Source organism: Kogia breviceps, chromosome 8 (genome assembly GCF_026419965.1).
Source record: "Kogia breviceps isolate mKogBre1 chromosome 8, mKogBre1 haplotype 1, whole genome shotgun sequence".
Classification (NCBI taxonomy): domain Eukaryota; kingdom Metazoa; phylum Chordata; class Mammalia; order Artiodactyla; family Physeteridae; genus Kogia; species Kogia breviceps.
Window position 1 is genome coordinate 693,488 of NC_081317.1, and position 16,273 is coordinate 709,760.

Below are 16,273 nucleotides of genomic sequence, written 5' to 3' on the forward strand. Positions count from 1 at the left end.
ATAGAGGCAGAACGGGGGCGGAGAGGAGTAGGGCGCCTTGGGGCCACCCGGTCCTACCTGTCCCCTCTCCACTCCCCGACGCACCTGCGGAACTCGGGGCCCTGCCGCGGCCACGTGACGTCCTCTAGCCCGACCGCCGACAGGGGGGCTGGACGGCGCAGGAGCTGCCCGCGCGCGTCCTTCGCGGCACCGGTGCGTGGGAGCCGGTCGCCCTTTCCCTCCTGTACCCCCAGGGAAGGCCCCGGCCGCTTCCAGCCTCCCTGGACCCTGAGCTTCTTGCTGCGGGAAGTCTCTACGCTGTGGATTGGTCACTACTTAGGGCCTTCTGTCCCCAGTGGCCGCGGAGAGAAACAGAGTCACAGCTTGGGCCTCGGGGATCAGCTGTGTAGCCGCACCTCCGGGGAAGGCCAGCTCCCACGAGGGCTCAACCCGGGCCCCGGGTGTCCGCTGGGGGGCAGCAACGGCGCTGCCCCACTCCCAGCTCCCTACGGAGGCGGAGGCAGAGGCGGAGGCGGAGGCGGAGGCGGAGACGGGTGGGGCCCTGCCCATGCAGCCCGGGGTTGGGGAGAGAAGACCACCCACACCTGGGTACAGGCTTGTTTATTTGCAAAGAAGGTGATCCAGGTGACGCAGATGTCCGCAACCACTAGGATCCCTCAGGGCACCCAGAGGTCAACGGGGTTGGGGGCGTCCGCCCTTCACAACTGCTGGGAGGCCAGGACCTCGGGGTTCTCAAAGCAGTGGGCCTCCTTGGTCGCAGCCTGAGGGGGGCTGCAGGCCTTGCAGGGACAGCAGTGGCTCACCAGGCGGTCCCAGGGCTCCAGAGAACGGAACCACGGGGGCAGCCAGGCCCAGGAGCGCAGGCGGCGGGGCAGCCAGGCTGGCCGGTGCCGCTGCAGGACGGTGACCAGGATGGTGAGGAGCGCCAGCACAGCCAGGGGCCCCCCAGCCGCAGCCAGCACTGCACTCCCTGCCAGGGAGAGCCCGAAGGCAGCCAGCGGCAGCAGCAAAAAGCCGAGCAGCAGGTAGGCGATGGCCACCCAGCGGTAGCGGGCAGTCAGGTCCCCAAAGCGCTTGGCCAGTGGGATGGGCAGCCGGAGGACGGGCACCACGTACCATAACAGGATGCCAGCCAGGTTGAAGAAGAAGTGGATGAGGGCGACCTGGAGGGAGGGAGGGCGGGCAGGGTTCAGGAGCCTGGGCTCCCCAGGATACCTGCCCCTCCCTTTCTTGGCAGAAAGGGCACTAAGTCCAAAGGCAATTTGGGGTCCTGCTTGTTAGCCGAGACGGCGGCGTGGGAGGGCAAGTTCTGGCCAGCTGTGCTGGGCCTGCTCTTCCTGCACCCCCCAACACTTTGAGGGTCGGGACCCTAGTACGGCATCCCCACGTGGTAACTGCATCTATGATGACCCCGCGGATTCGACCTTCCCCTGAGCTGGCTTGGCTTGCCAACGTGTCGTCCACGGTGACCCTGCTCATGTCATTCCTGAGCGGGTTTGGCCACCCAGCCCTGGGCTCTGGCCTGGCTCCTGTGAGGAGGAGTTGCAGGGCCACGCGTGGAGGGAACACAACTCCCTCCAGGGGTTGCTGAAGAAGTTGAGGAGTCGGTGTGGTGGGTGCAGTCCGGAGGGCTTCCTGGAGTGGGTGGATCAGGGCCCTGCACTGGGAGGTTCTAAATGGACAAAGAGCCAAGGCAAGAGAGTAGGTGGGAGTCGGGGAGGGCTGGGGTTCATCTCTTCTTGTGGGCAGCGGCCCAGCAAGGTCCAGGCTTTCAGGAGCTGCACCTGTTAGGGTGCTGGAACAGAAGCAGTGGAGCACAGGGGATGATCTGGAGAGAATCCGCAGGACTGAATGGGACTGGGCGTGGGGTGTGCAGCTGGGGGAGGCATCCCGGAGGCAGAATTGTGACCGGGCAAGGGTGCTCGGAGGAAGACGGTGAGTCGTCCACGTAGGGACCTGTGGGGTTTAGATGCCTGGTGGTGGGGGACATCCTAGAGGTGTTGGCATAGAGGGGCTTGAGGCCCCCGAGGGCCGGGAGGCCTCAGAGGGGCACAGCCAGCAATAGGCAGTGGTCCCTCAGGAGAGGTTGGGGGGAGCTGCCAGCTGGAAAGGAGGAGAAGGCACCCTGGGACTACAGGATCCTAGAAACAATAAGGTTGCAGGGGAAGGGGAGAAGGCCTGGGATCCTGAGAAATGCCCACAGGGCCGCTGGGGTCCCAGGAGATGAGGAGGCTGCTGGCTTGAGCAGGCAGCCAGGGGTGGGGCCCAGGAGAGCTTGGGCCTGAGGCCCCAGGGCAGGCCTCCCGCCTCCAGCCCACAGTGCTGGCCAGGAGCGGACTGAGCCGGAGGGCAAGCCCCAGGCCTGTGTTGGGGGTGGGAGGGGCTTGGGGGCAGGGGAGGGGTGCGGGAGGGTGGTACCTGGACGGCGCTGATCAGCATATCCGAAGGGCCGGCCAGGGCAGCCAGCAGGGCCGTGGTGGTGGTGCCAACGTTGGAACCCAGCAAGAGGGGGTACGCCCGCTCCAGGCTGATCACCCGGACCCCTGGGGGAGCCAGGGCTCATCACGGGCCCTGAACCCCCTGCCCCCGGGGCCGGGTGCCACCTGCTGCGCTCACCCACGAGTGGCACGACGGCCGCGGTGAAGACGCTGCTGCTCTGGAGCGCGAAGGTCAGGCCGGCGCCCATGAGGATGGCCAGGTAGCCGCTGAGCCAGCCTAATGGGAAGGGGAGGTCTGGGGAGGGGGAGCCGGTCACCCCCAGCCGGGCCCCCTCGCCCCCACCCTCACCGCCTCCTCGAGGCCCACCGGCATTGATGACGGTCCTCACGGCCTGGGCGACGTGGCCTCGCAGCGTGGAGTTGAGCAGCTTGACGATGAGGACGAGGCAGGTGCAGAGTACAAGCAGGGAGGCGGCCAGCAGGATGAAGCCCACGGCCAGGTCCTCGAGCGCCGTGCCCCCGAACAGGTGGCGGCCTGGGGGCGGGGCGGGGGGGTGAGCTGCGGCCAGCGGGCGGGGCGGGCGGGGGGGGGGGCTGGGGCGGACGCGGGGCCTCACAGGGCAGCTGCTCCTGGGCGGCAGAGCTGTTCCTCCCAGGGCAGGGGCCCCCAGCGGCCGCTCCACACTTGCTGCTGTTCCCGGCCATCTGGGGAGGCAAGGCGGGTTGGGCTCAGGACGGGCTCCGAGAAGCCGGGACTGGCTAATTCAGCGGCTCGGAGGCCAGGGGTCAAAGGCACCTCACCGTCTGCCCCTCGGTGCCACACCATCGCTTAATGAGGCTACCGTTGGTAGCGCTGCCCGTGCCGCTGCCCGTAATGACATCAGCGTCCAGCTGGGGGACAGAGGAGTCTGGGTCTGGCGTTGGACTCCCGGGGGCTCAGAGGACCACAGCCCGGCCCACTGTGCTCTCTCTTCCCCCAGCCGACGACACCCTGCCCAGATCGGCCTCCGGCCTCGGCTGTCGCCACCTCCCCAAGAAACCCCTCCCCGCCACACCCGGCACGCGGGTCCCGCCGGAAACAGCGGCCGGCCTCACCTGCACGATGAGGTGTGTGAGCGGCCGTGTCAGCACCTTGAGGATGTCGGGCGCGCGCCCCCCGGGCTGCAGGCTGGCGGCGCCCAGGGCCAGTGCGCTGAGCCTCTCCAGGGGGGCCGCAGCACTCTCCAGCGGCAGCAGGATCAGCGCCGTGAGCCAGTTGAAGACTCCGTGCACGGCTGAGCCACCAAAGGCCCTGAGGCCACACGGAGTTGGGTGGTCGGAAGCCTCGGCCGCAGCCCCTGCCCTCCCCCGCACCTCCCTCACCTCCGAAACTCGTCGCGGTCCCCCGACTGCGCCATCGAGACCAGGGTGCTGGTGATGGATGTGCCCACGTTGACGCCCATGATGACGGGCACAGATGCCCGGACGGTCAGCACTGTAGGGGCGCGGCATCAGCCTCTCGCCCCTCACCCTGCCACTGCCATCCCCGGGGGGCAGGGGGGCACTCACGCTTGGCGGCCACCATGCTGACCACGATGGAGGAGGACGTGCTGGAGCTCTGCACGAGGACCGTGACCAGCACGCCGATGACCAGTCCGGCCACAGGGTTGGACAGCACCACGTTGTCCTTAAAGACGTCTCCAGCTACTTTGCCTACGCGCGGGACACAGGTGCCCTGAGGCTGGGGAGGGGTGGCCGGCCGGCCCAGCCCCAGCCACCTGGCCGGTCACTCACTGCCCAGCAGCTGGAAGGCAGAGCTGAGGATGTCCAGGGAGCAGATGAAGAGGTAGAGGCTGCCCAGGAGCCCACAGGCCTTGAGGAAGCCAGCAGCCACCTGGAGCACCCTACCGGCCATGCTGAGCTCTGAGGACAGAGGGCAGGGCTGTCCTCAGCCAGTGCCCACCCTGCCCGCCCCGGCTCCCCTCCAGGCCCCTGCCTCTTCTCCCCGCTCCCAGGACAGGGCCAGGGTCCCTCTCCTCTGTTCCTTTGCAGAACGGCCAAGCAGACAGCCCCTAGGGCCTCCGGGGAGCCTCCCTGCCCTCAGGAGGGAGGAGGGGGAGCAGGTGGGCAGGCGGGCCGTTGAGCCGAGGGACCAGGGGGCCCTGGCGGGGGTCTGCGTGGCGGGTTTCCATGGGGCCCGTTGGGGTAAACCCCCTCCTTGCTCCCTCTACCCAAGAACCCTCTCACGCTCACACCCTGGCGAGTCGGAGCCCCATTTGTCCAGTTACCCAGCATCTCCAGACCTACCTCTCCAGGACTGGCCAGTGTCCTTCAGCTGAGGGAGGGCCCAGGGGTCCACATCCCCGTCTTCCAACATGGGGACAGAACCGGAGGTCCCTGCAGGGGTCAGGGTCAGGTAGGGCCAGGAACCTAGCTGTTTCCTGGACACCTTTAGGTGGCGGCAAAAGGGGGTGGGGGGCTGCGGCACAGGGACAAGAGCGGAAAGGGGGGGCCCTAACTCTTCTGGCCCCTGGGCTCTCCTGGGGACGGATGGGCTGGAGCCCCTCTCCCAGCTTCCCCAGAGCCACGGGTCAGGGGCCAGGTGGGTGGGCAGGGAGGCAGGCCGAGGCTCCAGGACCCCGGAGCTCCTGGTACCTGCATTTCTCAGCCTTTGGTCCACCAGGCCAACTGTGTCCAGAGTGGCAGGAGGGTCCTGGGCGCAGGTGAGGGAATTCGGCATGGATTTTGGGCAGGCCCAGGCCCAGGCCCCAGTCTAGGTCTGCTGGGGGGAAGGGCAGTTCAGACACAGCTCCTCCCCATGCCTGCCAGGTCCTGGGGTCCCCTGGCCCGAGACCTCGCCGCTGTCCTCCCTTCCCACCCGCTGTTGGCCTTGGTGACCTTCCCCTTCCTCCGTCCACAGGGGGATGGCTATAGTGACCTCAGGTGGCTGTCAGGTGAGCCCAGTCCAGTTTGGGGGGACAGAGTTGAGGGAGCCCTGGCTCCGTTGCTGGTCCTGGCTGGAAGAAGGCCTGGTGGGTGGCCTAGGGTGCTGGGGTGTGGCCGGAAGTGGTCGTGAGCCGGGGACTCGGGGACCTCTCCTATCAGGTGTCACAGAGACCACTGCAGCTGGTCGCGGCTTAGAGTTTGGCATTTGGTACCAAACGGCAACATCTCCGCTTGATAAGGGCTCCACCTCCAGTGATGGGGAGCGGGACAGGGGGCTGGGTCGCCCCCACCCCACCTCAAGGCTCCCCCCTCAGCCTGCTGGGTCTGGGGCCCCCATCGAGCCCCCTCCCTCGGCTCCCAGTGTGCCCAAGGCCCGGGAGCTGGGGGGCCTGCCGTCACCCCTCCCTCCTGCTGCCCCCAAGCTGCTCTCTCGCTCTCAGCTCCTAGAGGGTGGGATGGGGCGCCTGAGCCCTGGGCCTGGAGGTCACCCAGCCCTGACCCCAGTGTCCTGGGTCCCCACCTGGTTCTAGAAGCTCCTACCTGTGTGGGTAGTGAGGGGCACCTTCGGGGAGGAGACACAGGCCAGGAGCAACTGCAGGTCAAAGATCTGCTGGGCGCACACATGACCTGCTGTGTACTGAGCCCCATTAATGTTTACCCAGGAGCTGAGGCCCCCGAGGAGTACCACTGCAGCCCTGGTACCTGCCTTGTCCAGGCCCCACTGTCACCCAGGGGTGTTGCGGGGCTGGGCAGGTGGCCCTTAGTGCTGGACTCCCGTGGATGGATGTCTCAGTGACACTGCCAGATGCTGCATGCTGCCTGCCCAAGGCAGGGCAGGATGCTGGGGCTCTGGCTGGCCAGCCTGGGGACCCCTTGGGAAGCCTGCCCTGAGCTCTACAGACCTCACTGTGGTTTTCCTGGCCCGGTCAGACGGCCAGAGGGAAGCCCTTTGCACCAGGTAGGCGGGGAGGGCAACAGCCCCTGAGGTCATCCAGTTCAGGGCTGGGCTTGGGGCAGAGCTGGGCCTGGCAGAGCTCCCAGCGGGCTCAGCACCGGTGGTGGCCAGCAGTGGTCACGGTCATGGGTGTCATGCCTCCATCTGCAAGGGGGAGGGTGGGCGAGGCCTCTCCCCCAGGCCACATGGCTGCCCTGCCCACTGCCCAAGCTCACCTGGACCAGGAAGGAGCCTCGGCCCATCCCGTTCTCTCTCCAGCTGAGCCCTGACCGGCCCCCTTGCTCGTGGAGTGCCTCTTAACTGGGGTCGGTCCCCTTCCTGCTCCTGGGATGCGGGGAGGAAGAGCTGCCCGGCTGGGGCTGGCCCCTCCCTGTCAGGCCTGGTCTTCCTGGCCCCCTGCTCGCCGCCCGTCGGTCGCTGGCGCAGGGGGACTTTGTCCCCGCGAGGGAGGAGGTTTCTGAGTGTCCTCTCAGCACATTCTCTTGTCTGTCCCTGCCGCCCACTGTCCGGGGCAGGCCCCGCGGCCCCTCCCGGGGGCTCCTTCCTGTGCGGGGGTGGGGGTGCTGCAGCCCAATTGGTGGGGTCTGCGTCCACTGTCTCCAGCACGTGCTCTGGTCCCTCCGAACGGTCTGTCTGGTGGCCACTTCTGCCTCCGCAGAAGGAAGCTGAGGGCCTGGCATGGGAGCCGCTGTCCTGAGCAGCCCCTCAGGCAGGTCCCCCCACCCCGGGCCTGGACCTCCTTGGACACCTGTGACAGCAGTGGCTGTGCCTGCGGGGGACCCTCCCCAGACAGCTCCCGACACAGCGGGAGCTCAGTGAGCAGATGAAGGGAACATCGCAGGGCTGCCTCACAGGCCAGCGGGGAAGGCAGAGGCCCTCCCTCCCTCCGGGCTCACGCCTCTGGGCCGTTCTGTAGAGGAGGGGAGACTTGCTCCAGCAGGACCGGGAACAGCCTCTGCCGGGCCCTGCCACTCCGGCCTGCAGCCTAGTCCCCGGGGTCTGGTCCCCAGACCCTTTCAGGAACCACCCTCTGAGCCAGGTCCGGACCCGAGCTGGGCTTGCAGGCGACTCTGACAGCGGCACCCCTCCCCTGCACACAGACCAGTGCGGGGCCTGGGAATCCTGCCTGGGATTCCAGTTCCTGCAGGGGCTCACGGTACTGTGGGCACAGCTCCCGACCTTAGGTTGTGGCCCCGGGGTGAACACGCGGAGTGGCACCCGGGACACTCTGCCGCCAGGCTGTTCTGCGCAGGCGTGCCGGAGGTTCTGCGCAGGCGTGCTGCAGACCGGCCGGGGCTCAGGCCTCGGGGCTGCCCGGGGGGTCCCAGCAGAGGCTGCTGCAGCCCCAGCAGCAGCATCTGGGCTGGGGGAAGTGGGGCTGGGGGCCCAAGGCGGGGCAAAGCCTGGCCGGCTGCTGAGTGATGGCGGTGCTGCCTTTGAGGGGCGTGGGGGTCTGGGGTTCTGTGCGAGGCGGCTCCCGCTCGGCCCTGACGGCCAGGAAGGCGGCCAGGTCGAGGTCCAGCATGGCCACCCCTCCGCGGGGCGTGGGTGTGCTCTGGCGGCACTGCGGGCAGGGGATCCAGCGCTGCTCGTGCGCTGGCGTGTCCAGCCGCCGCACACACGCCTGACAGAAGGTGTGGCCGCAGTAGAGGCGGCGGGGTAGGTGCCCAGTGAGGTCATAGGCTGAGTAGCAGATGACGCAGTCACCTCGCTGGGGCCCAGCGGCTGTGCCCTCTTCGGAGGCCCGGGGAGCCTCTGGCGGCAGCATCCTGGGGGAGGCATGCAGGGGGGCTGCAGCCTACCCACCCCAGGCTGCCCATGCTTGTCCTGCATGGTGGGGGCCTCAGCACCAGAAGTGCCCCCCGGAGGACAGGAGCCCAGGCCTCTGCAGACCCGGGAGGGTGAGTGGTGGCCCAGTGGGCCTCTGGGCACAGCCTGGGTCCCTGTGGCGGCTGCTGGGCAGCATCCTGCCCTGCTGTCTGGTCTCTCTCTGTGGCTCTCATGTGCCATCCCAGGCCCGAACCCACCCCAGCCTGCCTGAGCCCCAGGCGTCTCTTACCTGCATCTGCTCTGCTGGGTGGCTATGTCCAGCCAGAGGGTGGCTGGGCGTAGGGGGGACCCAGGGCGCCCTGCGGCTCCCTCCTTGGGGCTCGCGTTACTGGCCTACCACGGGCCAGTCAGCAGAGAGGCAGGTGGTGGCTGTGGGCAGGCGTGGGCTCCCCTTTCAGCCACAAAGAGCTTGCAACTGGATCCACCAGCACCACCAACTCATCAGGAGATAAGGGCCCCCCCCGCCTGCCCCGCCCCCTTCACGCGCAGACCCGGCTCCACTAACCCCTCACCCAGGCCTGGCTTTGCAACTCAACTTTGCCCATCTTCCCGCTTCGTCCACCCAGACCTGCGCCCACCCCACCCGCACTCATACTCCACCCCCACCTCACGATGGGAAAGCTTTTTGGCTGTGACCTGGGTGATGCCTGTTCTTCAGCTCTTAGTTCAAGCGTCACTTCCTCCAGGAAGCCTGCCAGGACCCCCACCAGCTCAGTGCTCTGAGGGGTCCTTCTGCTCTGTGGCTCAAGCACAGTGTGTGTGTCCATGTTGATTTGTCCCATTGCCTTTGTCCCTGTCTGGGCTGTCATGTTCCCATCACAAGCCAGCCCCATAAGGCTCCAAGGAGGCCCTCAAGCACAGGAGTGGAGATTCCCCACTCACACAGAGACCACCCAGAAACTCTCTGAGGTGCAAGGCACCGTGGGCAGCTCCGGATGCCCTCCTCAGAGGCCACCTCCCCCTGGCCTCTGCCTGGTCAAAGCCCTGGGGCCAGCCCAGTGACATAGCAGAATGGGGTGTGTTGGGAAGGGTGGGGTTGAGGTCGGGACCCCAGAACCCTCTCCGTCCCGCTAGAGGAAGCCAGGCCCAGAGGGTCCCCTCCTTACTCCAGCCATCGTGGCAGGCCCCCGCCTTCTGGGCCGGTCAGACGGGTTTTGGTGGCTGGCCCAGGTGGGGTCATCTTCCTGTGCGGGCCAGTCATGGGGCAGGCCGGGAGCCTGAGCTCCGTGGAGTCAGGCCAGTGACACGCCTGCCCACGCCCAGGACCAGTCCTGCCGTGTGGCCAGTCACCCGGGGTCAGGGGAGGGCTGGCACCAGGACCCGTCCATCCTGCGGGGCCAGCTTGGCCACCTCCTCCCGCTCTCTCTGCCCGGTCCCGGAAACGTCAGTGTGCCCGCTACCGGCCTCGCCGCTCAGTCTTCACACCGGCCTCACCCCCGGGGGGTGCCAAATGGCTCAGCTCCCCACATGCCCCCGACGCAGGTGCGCTGTGCTGCTTGGACAGGCGGGAGGTGGGTCTGGCCCAGCGCCTTCTCTGCCCACCTCCACGAAGCCCAGGCCCCAGAGGCAGGCCAGCGGCAGCAGCACACAGCAGATGTTCAGGAATTGGGTGTTCTGTGGGAAACCGAAAAACACCCCCGCCGAGGCAGGGCAGTGACTCACGGGTGGGCAGGGCTTGGTGGGCTGGCCACCTGGGCTCCCACTCCTGGAAACCTGCCCACGCTGGTGCCACCCACCACTGCGCTGCCGGCACGGTCCTCCTCCTGGAGGCTTCTCTCGGGCTCTACTCCTGGCTCCAGGCACAGCACGCTCCTGATGTCTGACCCGCACACTCACCTGTCTCCCAGGCTCACCCTCAGCCCCAGCGAATGCAGGGCAGCTCAAACCCAGGCCTGACCGGCCCTCCTGTCCAGCCTCTGGGCCAAACTGAGAGTGCAGTGCAGGTTCGGTTGTCGTGAGGCTGCCCCAGCCCGGAACGTCCCATTGAGGCTGGCAGCCTGTGGTGGCGCCTAGCCTGGGACCCTCCCGAAGCGGGTAGCGGCAAAGGAGGAGAGTGGCCAGGGCGAAGCTCGCTCTGCTTTATTGCCTGTGGCCCTGCGCCTGGGAGAGGTGGCCGAGGGTGCCCCCGGGGCTGCCATCGTGGCCAGCACCCAGGGCTCTGCTTCAGGGCTGGGCGCTGAGCTGTCCGCCTTCTCGGTGGGTAGGTGCCGCTGTCCAGGGTGGGGAGTGGCCGACACCTGTGACAACAGGCCAGTGGCTGTTCCAACTGTCCAGGCACTGCTGTGGCCCCCCGAGCAGAGGCCCGGGCTTGCCATGTGGGGGCGTCCCGCAGCAGGCCCTGCGGCCCAGGGGTCAGGCTAGGAAATGACACAGCAGCAGCTGCGGCAGCAGCAGAAGCGAGGGCAGCACCAGCAGTGACGGGCAACGTCGTCGCCACGCCCCGTGGGCGGCAGGCCCGCGTAGGTCAGTCCTGCCTGGCGCTGCCCACTGCCATGGGGGGTGCAGGCCTGCTGGCCCTGGATGGAAGTGGCCCCTTTGGCACCCTTGGGCCCTGGGGCCTCCTCGGTATGCTCCAGGGTGCAGGACCCCACGGGCAGAGGCTGCGACTCCAAGGAGGATGGAGCTGCCTCCAGCTGCCGCCCCAGCTCGGGCTGCAGGTGAGCCCTCGGGATGCTGACATGGGCATACGGGTCCTTGACGAGCATCTCAGGGGGGTCCATGGCTTGGCCTGGCAGGGGTGAGCAGAGGAGACAAAATCAGCTCAGCGGGGGGGACCCCAAGAAAAGCCAGGCTGCGGAAGCGCCTAAGTGTGTGTGAGGCCTATGTGTCAGTGCACGTGCAAGGTAGCAGAGTGAAGGGAGAGTGAGGGCCAGCATCTCCTAGCTGCCCCCAGGTGTCCCCCGCCCGCCCTGAGAGACAGTGCCCTGCGATGGAGCTGGGAGTGGGGTGGGGGGCTGGGATATGCAGCTAAGCTGGTCCTACAGGGGGTGCGGAAGCCCCTCAGCCCAGGACCCACCTGAAGTGGTGGCGGCAGCAGGCTGTCCTCTTGTTCTCTGGGCCGGGGCCGGGTGCCTGTGTGCTGAGCAACTGGCAGCTGCCTTTTCCCTCCTGGGAGGGGCGGGACTGTGGGCGGGGCTCAAGGATGGGGTTCGCAAGATCTCAGGAGGCCCCAACTCCTGGAGCACAGCGGCCACCCACCCTTCCTTTTGGGGATGGGCGTTGACTGCGGCCTGGCCTCCCAGGGACATTGCCAGCCTGGGTGATTCAGCTTCAAGGCATCTGGGGCATGTCCTGGCCCTCCAGGGACCTGCAGCTCACCAGAACGCAGGACAGGAGGCGAGCCTGGGGTCAGGCCTGCAGGTGGTCTGGGGGCCCAGCCATTACTCACACATCTCAAAGCCTCTGCTTTGAAGCAGAGGGCAGAGGTCCTCACTGTGACCCAAGCCTCCACCCCGCAGGCAAAGACCAAGATGTTTGCGAACACACGGCTTCGAGGTTTGCTGTTTAACTGGTAAGAAATGCTTGGTTGACACACCTTTGCCGATAAAACTTACTTATTTTAAGATCAGCGACATGGGCTTCATACACAAGTGACGTTTCTAGCTCATTTCTGAAACTGCAGTTTCCTTCTGGTTGGTGGCCTCGTGGGCCACAAGCCCCCGATCCCTCAGCGTCCCCATCCTTGGCCCTTGCATCCCCTCCATCTGTGAGGTGGCACACGGCACCTGCCATACACGGTCGCTGTATGTGGCGGGCGGATGTGAGCACTCGGGTCTTGGGTTTGGGCCTGGCACGGTGAGCTCCGCTTGGGGCAACCGGGACAGTAGGGTGCGGCCTGGACACGCACCCCTAGTCCTTGGCGCTCGTGGGGAACCCCCAGGAAGGGCGGGATCAAATCAGACACGGCCCAGGGGCCAGCGGACCGGAGTGGCCTGCATGGGGCCGGTCAGACCGGTCCGGACATGCCTAGTACCGATGCGGCACCGGACGTCGGGGAAATCAGGCCCAAAGACCGGGAAGTTGGGAGGCGGACAACAGAGGTCCAGTGCGCAGGCGCCAGAAGCCCCGCCCACAGCCCCTACAGAGTCTGCCTCTTGCTGAGAGGAGACTGGCGCATGCTCAAAACAGGACTGACAGGGCCGGGGTGGAGGTGCGCCGGGTGGGAACTATATTCCCCAGAAGCCTCTGCGCTCAAGGGTTTTACTAAACACCAGGTTCGGGGTCAGCTGGTCTCATCTGTCCAGGACCCGGCTTGGGCTGCACCAGCTCTGAGCCGCCCGCCTCGGGAGGCGTGGGTTTGGGCGGGCTCTGGGCGGGAGCCTTGCACTGGGTGGACTTCATCTCTAGGGGCGGGGCCTCGGGTAAGGGGTGGGGCCTAGTGGCCGGTACCACCTTGGGTGCGCGCCTAGGGAGTTGGTGGGAAGATGAGCAAAGCCCTTGCCGAGGCTGGACCCCCAGTCCTCCCCAGTCCTCCCCTGGCCGTGGCTGCCGCAGTTATCCTGCCTTCGCGCCAGGGCCCCATAAGCACCCCCCTGCCCCTCCCACGGGGCACCTGCTCACTAGCACGCATGCTCTCGCTGAATGGTGGAGGACACTGAGGTGCAGGCACTAGCCTAAGATCGCAAAGAGCGGCAAAGTCAAGGCCTATGGGCCAGGGATGCCTCTCCAGCCTGTTTTGCCCGCGTGGGGCCCTTTATCAGGAACGCCGACGTTTCCGGACTCTGCTGCTTGCAGGACTTGGGGCTAGGTCTATAGCCAGGTGCAGTCTGGCCTGTACAGAGCAGAGGAGCTGTGGCCAGAAGGGGCTGGGACTGTCCAGGGTTAGTTGCATGGCCCAGTGCTGATCCAAGAAGTGCCAGCATGCCATGTGGTGGCCCTGGCAGGTTAGGGAAAGGCTCTCTGGAGGCCCATGCAGCCCTGGTCCCTTGCCCTGTATTTGTCAGCATGTCCTCTATCCTCCCTCTCACCTGAGAGCTCCTCACAGGCAGCGGGCGTATCCCAGGGGGGGCAGGGAAGCGTGGCCTGAGGAAGAAGCAGAAAGGAATGGGGCCTCTGTGCTGGGTGCGGTCAGGTTAGCACACAACTCTGTGACAACGGGACACGTGCCGACCTGCTGGGATGCCAGAAAGGGCCACCCCACCCTGTGTAGGTGCGTGTCCTCCCTGAGCTGCCCCATGGCGGCCTGTCCAGCTGTCTGTTTGACCTTCCACCTACCCCTCGCACCCCCCACCTGTCCACCTGTCCTGTCCTTGGAGCAGTCTCCCAACTACCGTTCCTGCCTCCATTCACTCCTCTGATCGTCACTTGCCCGCCCCTGCTCACCCTCTTCTGTCACATCACCGTCTTTGAGCCTGCCAGTGCTGGAAACAGCCTGCTGCATCTGTGAGCCAGAAAACCCTGGAGGCATTCCCACTGGGGGCCGAGTGGAAGGATAAGCAGAGACCCTGACTCTGGCGGGGGGGGGACACAAGGCAGTCCCACGGTGGGGTCCTGGGAACCAGCTTTCATGGGACCACCCCTGGGCTCTCTCCTCCCCTTCCTCCCTCTGGCATTGTGAAAGCTCAAAGCAGGCTTTCCCTTCCAGAATTGAGGCGGGGGGCTTGACTAGGGCCCAGGCTCAGCCAGGCAGGGACGGGGGAAGGGGAGGCAGGAGGGGGGACGCCGCGGAGATCCTGACCCCCACGCGGCCCGCGGGGGGAGGAGGAGGGCGACCCCGAGAGCGGGCGCCAGGCCCGCGGAGGATCGAGGGGCGGCAGAGAGACTGGCCCCGCCCCGCGGACCCCGCGCGGGTCCCCAGACGGGGGGGGGGGCGGGGGTGGCGCTGCGGGCGCGGGCGGGCGCCGCGCGCACTGCGGTCCCCGCGCCTCCGCCGCAGAGCGCGCCACGCTCGGCACGCACCTGCCGCCGCCGCCGCCGCCGCCGCCGCCGCCGCCGTGCCGAGCCGAGCCCCGCGCCCCACGCCCCCGGGAGCCGCCGCGGCCCGGCCATCGCCCGAGGTCGCCGCCGGAGCCGCCGGGCCAAGGCGCGGGCGCCGCATCCAGGCCTGCCTTTGAGACAACCTCTGCGGCGGCGGCGCGCGGCCCAGCCGGGGACGCCAGGCTGGGGCAGGTGAGTGCGGGCGGGGCGGGACAGCGCGGGGTCGCCGCTCGCCGGCCTCCACTCTTAGGCAGAGGTCGGGCCTCGGGAACGGGGACTGGGGAGGGGGCTGGGTTCCGAGTCTGGCGAGGGTAAGGGTCAGAGGTCGGGCGCCTTGTCTTTTGTGCAGGGTGAGGGTGAGGGTGAGGGTGAGGGTGAGGGTGAGGGTGAGGGTGGGCCCGGGCGCTGCCCTCACGCTGTCTCTCACCTGCAGTTCGGGCCCGGTGAAGGCCTCTCCTCTGCTCCCGCCGCCGCCGCCGCCGCCGAGCTTGCAGCCCGGGTCCTTCCGCAGCCAGGGCTCAGGCTAGCTGCCTTCCCTGGGCGCCCTGTCCTGGAGCCATGGGGCCCACCTAGCCCCTGCCTGCCCGGATGTCCCGGCCCCGGGACGGCTGATCTCGGCTGCAGGGGGACACCCCCCAACGCCCCCTCGCCAGCCTCGGCGGCCAGAGACCCTGGGTGAGCTCCTGGGCACGACCTCCAGCCCAGGGCAGTCCCCCACACCCCCCTGCCCCCGTTCCTCTCCTCCTCCCCCGCTCCTTCCTCCTCCTCCTCCGACTGGACCTGAGAAGCCACTGTGGCCACTGGGGGGGGCCCTTCCCCCCAAGCTCTTGCCAGCCTCCCCCAGGAGTCCACAGGGCGTCCAGGGTCTCCACCAGGCCTGGCGGGACCAGGATGCTGCCCCCTCTCCTCCCCCCCGGCCCCACCCAACTCCCCCACCCACCCGAACACCCAGTCTGACTGGAGACAGCCGGATGCCGGCTGACCCTGGGCCCGAGGCGGGCAGTGGCTGGCCGGGCTTCCTCATGTCCTGCCTGAAGGGCCCCCATGTCATCCTCAAGATGGAGGCCATGAAGATGGTCCACCCTGAGAAGTTCCCCGAGCTGCAGGCGGCCACCCCCTGCTTCCCACCTGCACCCCGGCCCACCCCCGCTCTGGCACCCAAGAGAGCCTGGCCCTCAGACACCGAGATCATCGTCAACCAGGCCTGTGGGGGGGACATGCCTGCCTTGGAAGGGGCGCCCTGCACCCCACCGCTGCCACGTCGGCCTCGCAAGGGCAGCGCGGAGCTGGGCTTCCCCCGAGTGGCGCCGGCGGATGAGGTCATCGTGAATCAGTACGTGATTCGGCCTGGCCCTGCGGCCTCAGGGGCCTCCACGGCAGCGGCAGCGGCTGCAGGAGAGCCTCTGGAGTGCCCCACCTGCGGGCACACGTACAACGTTACGCAGCGGCGGCCCCGCGTGCTCTCCTGCCTGCACTCTGTGTGTGAGCAGTGCTTGCAGATTCTCTACGAGTCTTGCCCCAAGTACAAGTTCATCTCCTGTCCCACCTGCCGCCGCGAGACTGTGCTCTTCACTGACTACGGCCTGGCTGCGCTGGCCGTCAACACGTCCATCTTGAGCCGCCTGCCACCCGAGGCACTGACCGCTCCGTCCGGTGGCCAGTGGGGGGGCGAGCCCGAGGGCAGCTGCTACCAGACCTTCCGGCAGTACTGCGGGGCCGCGTGCACCTGCCACGTGCGGAACCCGCTGTCTGCCTGCTCCATCATGTAGCGCCCACCCGCCCGCCACCGCCCACCGGTCCTCGCCCGCTGCTTCTTCAGGGATCTGGCCCTGCCCTGTTGCCCACTGACCCCTTGCCCACCACAGCTTCTGGTCCCCACCCGCGTGGCACTGTCGCTGCAGCCAACTTTGCCATTAAAACTCTGCCAAAGTCTGCACCTTGTTCCCTGGACTGAAGCCTAGGCCTGCTCACAGGCCTGGGCCAGGGTGGGCACCCAGGGCTGCAGCCCCGACAGGGTCCAGGCTGGAGCAGCCAGAGGGAGGCCCAGTGCTGTTTGGGGTCAGCCTGGTCTGCTCGCTGGGGGCCAGTCTGGTCCAGGCAGGCTGCTCAGGAGGGCTGGGCCTGATACTGTGCGTGTGTGTGTGTGTATATGTACGTGTGCGCGCGTGCATGTGTGTGAGTGCGCGTGTGGGAACACCCCATACCTCTG

General features: G+C 67.5%; 4 protein-coding genes across 8 annotated transcripts; 1 reads left to right on the forward strand and 3 right to left on the reverse strand.

Annotated features, from left to right (window-relative positions):
• Positions 1–679: 679 nt before the first annotated feature.
• Positions 680–5,190, reverse strand: SLC34A3 (solute carrier family 34 member 3). The gene is made up of 12 exons (XM_059073359.2): positions 5,073–5,190; positions 4,725–4,814; positions 4,212–4,340; positions 3,987–4,130; positions 3,801–3,912; positions 3,534–3,729; positions 3,240–3,329; positions 3,056–3,143; positions 2,806–2,973; positions 2,617–2,733; positions 2,419–2,543; positions 680–1,163 (listed from the first exon to the last, which is right to left on the reverse strand). The coding sequence occupies exons 1-12, from the start codon at positions 5,155–5,157 to the stop codon at positions 699–701; spliced, it is 1,809 nt and encodes a 602-aa protein (XP_058929342.1). The 5' UTR covers positions 5,158–5,190; the 3' UTR covers positions 680–698.
• Positions 5,191–7,615: 2,425 nt separating this feature from the next.
• RNF224 (ring finger protein 224) lies at positions 7,616–8,139 on the reverse strand. Its single transcript, XM_059073380.2, has one exon. The coding sequence runs from the start codon at positions 8,084–8,086 to the stop codon at positions 7,616–7,618; it is 471 nt and encodes a 156-aa protein (XP_058929363.2). The 5' UTR covers positions 8,087–8,139.
• Positions 8,140–10,212: 2,073 nt separating this feature from the next.
• Positions 10,213–14,844, reverse strand: CYSRT1 (cysteine rich tail 1). Of its 5 annotated transcripts, none has more exons than XM_067040213.1 (4): positions 14,492–14,844; positions 13,116–13,170; positions 11,165–11,656; positions 10,213–10,876 (listed from the first exon to the last, which is right to left on the reverse strand). In XM_067040213.1, exons 3-4 carry the CDS (start codon positions 11,394–11,396, stop codon positions 10,506–10,508), a joined length of 603 nt encoding a protein of 200 aa, XP_066896314.1. In that variant the 5' UTR covers positions 11,397–11,656; positions 13,116–13,170; positions 14,492–14,844; the 3' UTR covers positions 10,213–10,505. The 5 variants fall into 5 exon arrangements, with proteins under 5 accessions (XP_066896314.1, XP_066896317.1, XP_066896315.1 ...); XM_067040216.1 differs by lacking the exon at positions 11,165–11,656 and adding an exon at positions 11,703–11,873 and having other exon boundaries at positions 14,492–14,543; XM_067040214.1 differs by lacking the exon at positions 11,165–11,656 and having other exon boundaries at positions 11,703–13,170; positions 14,492–14,549.
• RNF208 (ring finger protein 208) lies at positions 14,115–15,996 on the forward strand. The gene is made up of 2 exons (XM_059073377.2): positions 14,115–14,256; positions 14,498–15,996. Exon 2 carries the CDS (start codon positions 15,036–15,038, stop codon positions 15,831–15,833), a length of 798 nt encoding a protein of 265 aa, XP_058929360.1. The 5' UTR covers positions 14,115–14,256; positions 14,498–15,035; the 3' UTR covers positions 15,834–15,996.
• Positions 15,997–16,273: the final 277 nt, after the last annotated feature.